Below are 11,210 nucleotides of genomic sequence, written 5' to 3'. Positions count from 1 at the left end.
AAGTTACAATTGAGTAACGCCAGGAATGATTGGACACGGGGTGGGAGTGGAGGAGGAAGGAGGCAATAACAGTTTCCTATTGGCTGGTAACCTAAACGCAAAGAAGCCCTAATTGGACGCGTCGAGGTTAGGTGCGCATGCTCTTTAGATGTTCCCGTCCTGGATTGGTGTGCCCAGGATTTTGGTTTCAAATCTGCTGACGTTAGAGGTGGGCGGGGAATAAGCCGGGAGGTTTGAATTTCCAGTGAGTAGGCTGTAATAAGCGGCAGGAAGTTGGGAGGAGAGCTAGTGACCTTCAGTTTGTGGAGCTGGTCGTCAACATGTCTTTTCCTAAGGCGCCTCTGAAACGATTCAATGACCCTTCCGGTGCGTACGGGGAAAGGAGCTGGGGGTCGGGATATGTTGTCACGCACTTTGCCCCTTTTGGTTCGTTTCATAGGAGGCTAATAGGCAATTTTAGGGCTGCGATGGGTCTCATTCAATTGATTGGTTTTTCTAAAATCTATACTAAACATTTGCTACATTCCTAGTGCTATTCAGAGTGATAAGGATACAGCAGTGAATGAAGCAAAGCCCCTGCCTCGTGGAGTTTACATTCAAGTGGAGAATGCAGCCAATAAACAGTACTGTGGAGAAACTAAAGCAGAGAGAAGGGAATCAGAATAAGGAAACTGTTAGTAGCTCTTTGATGGTCGAGTGCGGAAGGCCTCACTGATAAAAAAAAAAAAAAAAATTGACCTGTGGCTTTTCGTATGAACTTGTGGTTTTCTTTTGGATATTCCATTCAGGAATAAAAGAAGGATGATTGCGGGGCGCCTGGGTGGCTCAGTTGGTTAAGCGACTGCCTTCGGCTCAGGTCATGATCCTGGAGTCCCGGGATCGAGTCCCGCATCGGGCTCCCTGCTCGGCAGGGAGCCTGCTTCTGCCTCTGACCCTCCCCCCTCTCATGTGTTCTCTCTCTCTCATTCTCTCTCTCTCAAATAAATAAATAAAATCTTAAAAAAAAAAAAAAAGAAGGATGATTGGTAAAGGCAGTAAAGGAAAAGACCTGGAGCATGAAAATAACGTATACTACAGTTTCACAAAGGTCTAGTAGGTATACAGGCTGGATTTCAACCTAGTTCTTCAATCAAAATCCTAAATCTAACAACCAAATTTGATTCTTTAGTCTTTAAGGAAGTTTTTGTTAAGTATGGTTTTAATTGTTCTCAACTTTGATGATGCTGCTTTATCACTGTCCACCATCCCATCATTTGCTGGCCCATATCCCATTTTGGGAGAGTGTAAACCTAATGATGAACCAGAATATAAGATTTCAACATCATTTTATTTTCTGGCTGCTCTGACAAGTCTAGACTGGCACTTCTCATGCTTTTCCACAGAAGCATTCCTAAAAGAAGAGAGCTGGGCGCCTGGCTGGCTCAGTAGGTAGAACATGTGAGTCTTGATCTCCGGATTGTGAGTTCAAGCCCCATGTTGGGCCTAGAGCTTAACTAACTAACTAACTAACTAACTAACTAAATAAATAAATAAATAAATAAATAAATTGGGCCTAGAGCTTAACTAACAAATAAATAAATAAAAATAAATAAATAAAAGGAGAGAGCACACAATAACCATAGGCTCTGCATACCCTCATCCTCTCTTCCCCCAAAAGACATAGCTAACAGTAATGGTGAAAGTCTCTCATTTGCTTTGAAACATAAAATGTTCCCCACTGCCTGCCTCAGCCCCTATCCCAAATGAGTAGAATAGGTGCTCTAAGACGTGCCATTGTTAAGCTGATTTTAGGGAAACCTCGCCAGCCTCCTATTCACCCCAGGTTATAAACAGTTTGTAAAGTGAGAGATTTGAGCTAGCCAAGATTAATGTTTTTTGCTAAGTCTGCCTTTATCTTAGATACCCCACTGAATTCTGTATTTCAATTTGAAACTCTCTTCTGATTAGAAATCCACTATCTCAATTCCTTATTGACCATATTTAGGTCAAAAAGCTCCCAGGATTGGAATTTTTGTGTCATTATTTTTGTTATCATTATTCCAGGTAGAGGAATGGAAACTTCATTCCCTCCTTGATGTTTTTATAACCTCTTAGAATTGATGAAAGGAGTGACTTTAATACTTTTAAATTGTGTCCCAGAATGAGAAATAAATTGTGTATCTCTCTATCCAGGATACGTTTTTTTATATTTCTACAGCTATCACTGAAACAAAAAGTCTCACAAAACAGTGCTTAACTTTGCTACATTTGAGTCACACTGATATTTTCTATTGTGTTTCACTTTTTTTAATGCTAGTCAAGATGTACCAACAAGTTCTTATCTATCATTCCATTTAAAAAACACTTAAGGGATAGCCGGAGTTGCCTTGAAATGGTCAAACTCCTTGAAGTTCCTCTTTATTTGCATGAAACTCTATGCTGAAGTAAATAGCTTTTCAGAGAATAGTATGAATCTACTGATTCTCAGTCGGTTAAAGCTTTATGCTAATGATATTTTTACCCTTTTGTTTAAGTAGGCTTTACGCCCAGTGTGGGGCTTGAACTCATACCCTGAGATCGAGAGTCACAGGCTGTACCAACTGAGCCAGCCAGGCTCCCCTTATGCTAATGATTGTCCTGAGAATGAGATCTCAAGTCGACTATGCATAAACACTCTGAAGTGCCGTCAGTTTGAGACTCTAGTTAAGTGAGGTTATACTGTATAAATTTCTGGATCATAGAAATATTGTCTAGTACAGGGGTGCCTGGGTGGCTCAGTCAGTTAAGTGGCTGCCTTCTGCTCAGGTCATGATCCCAGGGTCCTGGGGTCAAGCCCCTTGTCAGGGTCCCTGCTCAGCCTGGAGCCTGCTTCTTCCCCCTCTGCCTGCTGCTTCCCCTGCTTGTGCGTTCTCTCTCTCTCTCTGTCAAATAAATAAAATTTAAAAAATATATATTGTCTAGTACAGTTTGTAGTATGTATAACATGACTTTATAAATTTCCTGATATGTCAGTATTAGCCAGAGATGAATTATCACTATAAATTTTTATTCCATACTAAACCTTGAGGGCTAGACTTTTAGTTGCTTCATTTCTAGAATCTGATGGTAGTTACCTCAGTGACTCTCTTTGAGTAGAGTTGATTCCAAATATTTTTTTCTTATATTCAATCCTTAATACAAAGCCATGTTGCTTTTTTTAATGATGTTTATCTCAAGACAGTCTTCGCTGTTTTGTTCAGTTGCCTGTTTCTTTGACTCATTGAAATTAAGAGCATTTGGGGAAGATAATGGTGTTTTCCATAGAGAGGCCTGTTTTTGTACTATCAAATGGATGCTATTTTTACATTTGAAAAAAATAAACAATTTATTAATGGTATTTTGCATTTGTATTACTTTATTATGACATGTTTTTAACTTAAGATCATAAATTACATTAGATGAGACATTAATGTGCTATGTTTCCTTTAGGTTGTGCGCCGTCTCCAGGTGCTTATGATGTTAAAACGTCAGAAGTACTGAAAGGACCAGTATCCTTTCAGAAATCACAAAGATTTAAAAAACAAAAAGGTAATGGATTCCAAAATAAAATAATGGTTATGTGATTTCATAAGTTTTAAAGTTATGACTAACAGCATTTAAATTAGAAGATTCTATACTATTTCTAAAAAGGTGAAACTACAGTTATATTTAAATTTTCTTATTTGATGAATTTACAAATGAGTCAACTACAGAATAATGCTTTAATCATTTCACTATTGTATAACCAGAAAAATTAAGCAAGATACTCATGTAAATATATAGTTTCCCTTTTGGTAATTACCTTAACCTTCTGTCAGGGAATATCAAGAAAATCAGAAAAGTGTTGGATGTGAAAATACTGTTGTGCAACTAATTATTTGGACATGTACAATCAAGAAATGAACTTTATATTACTTCACTAATAATTACAATAAGAAATTTGGAAATGGATTTTGTCTGTGTTTCAACATGTAAGCACCAACCAAGATCTGTACAATTTATTTTATTGTAGAATCTCAACAAAATCTTAATGTTGACAGAGATACTACCCTGCCTGCTTCAGCAAGAAAAGTTAAGACTTTGGGATTAAAGGTGAGGAACTCTGATATTCTAGCTGGTTTATCACCTAAATCGTGAAAACATTTCTGAAAAGTATTTTATTTGATTAGAATGGATTAAGTGTATAAAGTAAGGTTATAAGTAAACCTATAAATTAATAAAAAATATTATCATTAGGACTCTACCAAGATTTATATTTCTGCCTGTGTCATTACTAAATATATTGTTTAAACGTGCCCATAGTTCAGAATTACAAAATAGTCTCCACTTCTCAGTCATTTCTCAATCTAAATTGTCTAACACCTTGTAAGCCTTTAAAAAGTATGCAATGCTTTGATTTGGTAGTTAATATCATTTGAGTTGTTTTGGTTTTGTTTGTTTGTGCAGAAGGGTAAGTATTGGTGAAGAAAAAGGAAAAAAACAAAAAACATTCTAAGGCCTAAAAGAGATGTGCTGCTCAAAAACTATCAAAGAATGGTGGGAGATTAAATTCTTAACTTCATGTTATGGCTTGTGCAACAGCCTAAGTGTTATTAGTGTTTCCATTAGTTCATAAAGCAAGTTGTAGTTTCTCAAGAAATTGCAAAAAGAGATTTGTTAATATGGAAGAGATTGAGAGTTAGGAAACCAAGGCTGTGGGGTAAGCTTAGACTTGTTCATTTGTTCAGCAATTACCTAAGTCTCTTGTTTTATAATGTAGGGCTTCATTATCCAATATGGAAGTGATTAGCACATGTGGCTATTGAGCACTTGAAGGTGAAGAGCTAAATTTTTATTATTATTTAATTTTAATATATATTTAAAAACTGATACTTGATTCTGTTGTTGGAAAACGCAAATGTTTTTTGGAACATATTGGGTATGTGAATCTACTTCTTGATGTGTACATTTTATGAAATCTAAATATAGCTCTCTCTCTTTTTTTTTTTTGTAAGGAGGCTCTACACCCAGAGTTACAGTGTGGAGCCCACTGCGGGGCTTGAACTCACAACCCTGAGATCAAGACCTAGCTGAGATCATGAATCGGATGCTTAAACAACTGAGCCACCCAGGCGCCCCATAGATAGCTATTTCTTATAAAAATCTAACATCTGAGTGAGATGTGCCATAAGTGTAAAATACACAGCAAAGTTTGAAGACCTAGTACAAAACACATAAAATATCTCACTGATAATTTTATACATTATAATATAATGACATATTGAAATAATGCTTTTTACATTTAGGGTAAAATAAAATATATTATTAAAATTCTACTTTTTAAATATGACTACTAGAGGGGTGCCTTGCTGGCTCAGTCAGAAGAGCATGCGACTCTTGATCTTGGGGTCATGAGTTTAAGCCCCACATCAGGCATAGAGATTGCTTAAACAAATAAATAAACTTTAAAACATATATATGACTACTAAAAAATTTGAAAATACATATGTGGGGGGCGCCTGGGTGGCTCAGTCATTAAGCGTCTGCCTTCAGCTCAGGTCATGATCTCGGGGTCCTGGAATCGAGCCCCACGTTGGGCTCCCTAGCCAGTGGGGAATCTGCTTCTCCCTCTCCCTCTCCCTCCACCCCTCCCCTTCTCATGCTCTCTCGCTTGCTTTCTCTGTCTCTCTCAAATAAATAAAGTCTTTAAAAAAAAAGAAGTATGTATGTGGTTTGTAATGAATTATTATTGGGCAGCAGTGACATAGACAGTCTTTTCTTACACATTGATTTAAACATATATACAATGGGATATTCTTCAGCCATAAAAAGGAATGAAATCCTGCTGTTTGCAATAACATGGATGGACCTAGAGAGAATAATGCTAAGTGAAATAAGACAGTTAGAGAAGGATAAATACCATATGATTTCACTCATATGTGGAATTTAAAAAACAAACGAGTAAAGGGGGAAAAAAAGAGAGACAAACCAAGAAATGGTCTCTTAACTCTAAAGAACAAACTTATGGTTACCAGAGAGGAGGAGGATAGGAGGATGGGTGAAATAGGTGATGGGGATTAAGGAGTGCTCTTGTCTTGAACACCTGGTGATGTATGGAAGTGTTGAATCACTATATTGTACACCTGACACTAATATTACACTGTATATTAACTATACTGGAATTAAAATTTAAAAAAATAAAATAATTTTTAAAAAGTTGCTTTAAATTTCTTAATTTGAATTTCTTGAAGAAACAGTTCTGAGATTTTGAATTAATTACAGAACTCTTAGAAAACTTACATACAGGCTTGTGTAAAACCCCTAATTAATAGACCTTCCTTGATAGAAAATGCCATCATATGGAAAATTAATAAATATGAAACTGATAAAGCCCCCCCCCAACTTAGAAGCACATAAAGCAGGTTGTGTTCAATATGTTTATCCATTTTCTTCCATTTTAGATGGAAAAGATAGATATTTTGTTTAGGGCCATTGTGTCAGAAAAGCTGTTGGATATAAAAATACATCGAACAAAAATTATATGTCTTATTTAGAATAAAGGCAAAAGTAGATTAGAACCAGTTTACACGGGACACCTGGGTGGCTCAGTTGGTTAAACATCTGCCTTCAGCTCAGATCTAGGTTCCGGGATCCACCCCAACATCTGGCTCAGCGAGAGTCTGCTTCTCCCTCTGACTTCCCCCCTCTTGTGCACTCTCTCTCTGAAATGAATAAATAAAATCTTAAAAAAAAAAAAAGTATCAGCTTACCCCATTTTAATTTTTATGTCTTTGCATGTGTAGTTTTTTTTTCCTCTTTGGGTATCAAGGTTTAAGTTTATTACTCTTTGTAAGATTCTTTTCTTTCTGGGATAGCATAATTAAATATTCAAAATGTATTGATGTTTACATTAGAAAGAAGGCATTCAGCAGCTTTATTCATGAAGCTCCACCTGTTCTTTTCCCTGGACTTATTAGGAAAATCCTAATAATCTATTAGGGTGAAAACTTAAACCTGAAATATTTTAAGATTTAAAGAACCTTTTCCTTCTTTTACCAGACAAGTCTCCTACAAAATGTTTAATATGCTCAGTGAAATGTTTAAAATAGAAATTAACTGTTTGATGAGGAGCTCCCCTCTACTTGCTAGATAGGATGCTGCCTGATTCATGAATTGTTTAATGAAGCCAATTATCTTTAAGGAAAAAAAAGAAAGGGGTGCCTGGCCGATCCAGTCAGTAGAGCCTGTGAATCTTGATCTTGGGCTTGTGAGTTCAAGCTGCACACTGGGGGGTAGAGTTTACTTAAAAAAAAAAAGAAAGAGAAATTAAAGTGTTTAATCTTTTTTTTATAACTGAAAATCCAATCTGTGATATTTGTGGCACTTAAATTTGCTTATCTCTTCTTTGACTTTTAAATAGAAGGAATCTCAAAAGAATGATAAAGATTTGAAGATATTAGAAAAAGAGGTAAGCAATGCTTTCAACTTAATTGAAAAACAAATGTGCTATAAAATGGAAAGAGTTGGGATGCCTGGTGGTTCAGTTGGATAATCATCTGCATTCCGCTCATGTCATGATCCCAGGGTCCTGGGATCGAATCCTGCATTGGGCTCCTTGCTCGGCGGGGCGCCTGCTTCTCCCCCTGCCTGCTGCTCCCCCTGCTTGTGCACTATCTCTCTCTCTGACAAATAAATAAATAAAATCTTTAAAAATAATAAAATAAAATGGAAAGAGTTACTTAGAGTTAAGAGACAGGGATTCTGTTGTGCAGTTTGGCGAGTTCTGTAGCAGATGGGCAAGGCCTACCATCAGGACCAGTGCCTGCCAGTTAACTGTTGTTCCTTAGCTTCCTTAGATACCATGTTTCAGGGCCTGGTTGTCCATGTGGTATGCTGGCAACGTCAAGTTTGTTGGGGCGCCTGGGTGGCTCAGTCGTTAAGCGTCTGCCTTCAGCTCAGATCATGATCCCAGGGTCCTGGGATCGAGCCCCGCATCGGGCTCCCTGCTCCGTGGGAAGCCTGCTTCTCCCTCTCCCACTCCCTCTGCTTGTGTTCCCTCTCTCGCTGTTCCTCTCTCTGTCAAATAAATAAATAAAATCTTAAAAAAAAAAAATCAAGTTTGTTAGCATACGAAGGGACAGATTCAAGATAACCCACTTCAATGAAAAATTGATAACTAAAAATTACTGCATTGATTTATCACAATTATGCATGGGTCAGATATTTATATTTACTCAGCGCACACTCTTCCTGTATGCTAATCTATATGTTAAGACAGTGACTAGCTACAGAATTTCTTAATGAGCATGAAATCCTAGCAGGTTAGTTGAACTATGAAAAAGTTGTGCTAACCTGACACATCCTCAGCACTGTAGGTATATATATGTCTTATTCAAGGATAAAATGGAGCTGGAGGGTGAACCTGGAACTGTCCTGTCCAATGGTAGCCACTCACCACTTGAGACTTCTTAAATTAAGTAAAATAAGAACTCAATTTTTTTATCACACTAGTCACATTTTTAAATGTGCAGTAGGCACTGCAGTGAGTGGTTCCCGTACTAGACAGTACATTTCTACCATGGCAGAAGTCTCTACCGAGCAGAGGTGACCTGAAGAACCCACTTACAGGGGAGCATCCGACTCTTGATTTTGGCTCAGGTCGTGATCTAGGGGTCATGGGATTGAGCCCCAGGTTGGGCTCTGCGCTCGGTGTGGAGTCTGCTTGGGATTCTCTCTTTCTGCCCTTCCCCCCGCTCTCTCGCTCTCTATATATAAAATAAAATCTTAAAAAAAACCCCACTTACTTCCCTAAGCAGGGGTAAGATAGTCACTGCCAGCTTTGCTTTTCTGGCAGTCTTTTTTTTGTATGTTTCCATTGCTCACCAACTCTGTTTAGTGCATATATTCTTTTGACATATTACAAATTTCATTGATTATAGTTAAATGTTGGCTTAGGACCAAGAATATGTCAAGTTAACTTTGCACATCTCTGCCCTGGTTGCTCTGATTCTTTTAGTATTTAGTTATATTGGCCATCATTTTATTGAGGACACATGCCTACAATATAGGGGTTGATACTTAGAGATGTGACAGCTGAGTCTCAGAGAGATAGCTGGTGAGTGAGTGGCAGTGCCAAGATTAGAACTGGTAATTTGTGTCAATTTCTTAATCTTTTGGAATAGAGATTTTAGACAAATACAGCTCTATTTTATTTAAACCCCACAGTATTTGTAGTTTGTTTAATTTGAATTAATTATCAACATGTAAAAGTAGAATTTCATGCAAAACAAATTCAGATTTCTGGCCTATGTAGTGAAATCAGAAGATCTGACAATCCTCTAACAGATTTTTAAGACCTATCATAAATATGACTGTTGAAACAGCTAGTAAAATCGGAATATCTAAGAGCATCATGTCACAGAGGTTTTTCTAGAACTTTAATGTTTCATTATCAATAGCATATAGTTTCATTGGCACTGTATTGGTGATTCATTCATTTATCACCTTGTTTCTGTCCAGATTCGTGTTCTTCTGCAGGAACGTGGTGCTCAGGACAAGCAGATCCAGGATCTGGAAGCTGAGTTGGAGAAAATGGAGGCCAAGCTAAATGCTACAGTCAGGGAGAAAACATCTCTCTCTGCAAGTAATGCTTCACTAGAAAAACAGCTTATTGAGTTAACCAGGACTAATGAGCTACTAAAATCAAAGGTATTTGAACCTGATAATAATACTTACAATTGAATAAATTAAAAACATGTTGTTTTTTTTTTTCCTATATAGTTGTTTGGGAATTTTAGGCTCTAGTTTAGTCTTTCCCCTTCACCAAATGTACCTTAAATGTTAAGCTGCTTCCAAAAAGAATTATTATCTTTTTTATTATGGTACCTTTTTTATTATGGTATAAGAGGGGATAAACAAACAAGTTGCTTTTGTTTTAATGTCTGATATTTTGTCACCCTTCTTCAGAGTTACCCCCAATAAATAAGGCCACTAATAAAACCTGCAAAATTTACACCTAGAGAGGTCACTTTAAAGATCTTTCTCTGAAATAAATAATAGCATAACAGCAGGCTTCCATCTCAAATCATTTTGGAAATGAAGTGGTAAATGAATAAATTTGTGGACTAAATATGTTTAATAGATAAATTTTGTTTATTAATATTAATATACTAATAGATCTTAAAGGACATAACATGGTCATCTGCTTTTGTCTGAAGTAGGAGGAGGCTGTAAATCACTGTTCAGTTCGATAACAGTCACTTATTCAGGGCCTGTAATGTGCTGAGCTCTTTGATTACAAAGGGAGCGAGGGTGCATAAGAATCAAGCTTGGGGCAGGGAGCAGATTCCTGGGTCCCACTGAGGGAGATTCTGATTTGGTAGCCCTGGGATGGACCCTGTAGCCTACATATTTCCAAAGAGATCAGGCAATTCAGATGCATTTTGCTAAGCAAGCACACTTGACAGAATCCTCCCCAAGAAGCTTGTTATAGAGGCTTGCAGTGGACTCTTCAGCATGCAGAGGTAGGTGACCACCCAAGCTGCTCTGAAAAATAAACCAGAAAAGGGCACCTGGCTGGCTCAATCTGTAGAGCATGCAACTCCAGATCTCGGGGTTGTGAGTTCAAGCCCCACATTGGGTGGAGATTACTTAAAAATAAAACCTTCCCCAAAAATTAAATAAATAAACCAGAAAGTCATATTAATCAAGAAGAGGAACAAGAATAGTAATAGCATAAAATCAGTAATTCTGGTGTGGTCAAAGCCTATTTTCTCTACCAGAGTATAATGTAAGTAAATAATAGTTCCAGTAAAAGAATAATCAATATTTCTGTGATTTTTTATGTAGGACCTAGTAGAAAATATTTCTAAATTTTTTATGTTTCTTGTACTTAGTTTTCTGAAGATAGTAACCAGAAGACTATGAGAATTCTAAGCCTCGAGTTAATGAAACTTAGAAACAAAAGAGAAACAAAGATGAGGGTGAGTGATATCTTTGGTGAGTTTGCTGTGTCTGGATCTGGCGGTCTGAACAATCTCTCATTCCCTAAAACAGATATTTCTGTTGTGTAGAGTATGATGGCTAAACAAGATGGCATGGAGGTGAAGCTGCAGGTCACTCAGAAGAATCTTGAGGAGTCTCAGGGGAAAATAGCACAACTTGAGGGGAAACTGTGAGTGACTAAAAAAGAAATTAAGTGTAACTAATTCTTGATTTACCTCTCACCTTGCTCT

The 11,210-nt window shown here is 37.3% G+C and overlaps 1 protein-coding gene across 3 annotated transcripts in view; it reads left to right on the top strand.

The window, feature by feature from the left end:
* Positions 1–159: 159 nt before the first annotated feature.
* Positions 160–11,210, top strand: part of HMMR (hyaluronan mediated motility receptor) — a 36,124-nt gene continuing 25,073 nt past the window's right edge. For 2 of the 3 annotated variants that reach the window (XM_064596590.1, XM_045901758.3), the window contains exons 1-7: positions 160–366; positions 3,448–3,546; positions 4,010–4,089; positions 7,397–7,444; positions 9,496–9,684; positions 10,872–10,958; positions 11,049–11,149. In XM_064596590.1, the coding sequence (XP_064452660.1) occupies positions 321–366; positions 3,448–3,546; positions 4,010–4,089; positions 7,397–7,444; positions 9,496–9,684; positions 10,872–10,958; positions 11,049–11,149 (650 nt within the window). In that variant the 5' untranslated portion in view covers positions 160–320. The remainder of the gene's footprint in view (positions 367–3,447; positions 3,547–4,009; positions 4,090–7,396; positions 7,445–9,495; positions 9,685–10,871; positions 10,959–11,048; positions 11,150–11,210) is intronic. The other variant, XM_064596589.1, reaches the window with a different exon arrangement.

Source organism: Mirounga angustirostris, unplaced genomic scaffold (genome assembly GCF_029215605.1).
Source record: "Mirounga angustirostris isolate CCGP_5_RB_7025 unplaced genomic scaffold, mMirAng1.0.hap1 SCAF_7, whole genome shotgun sequence".
NCBI lineage: Eukaryota > Metazoa > Chordata > Mammalia > Carnivora > Phocidae > Mirounga > Mirounga angustirostris.
Note: the sequence above shows the minus strand (reverse complement) of the source record. Positions and strands in the feature narration are given on the sequence as shown.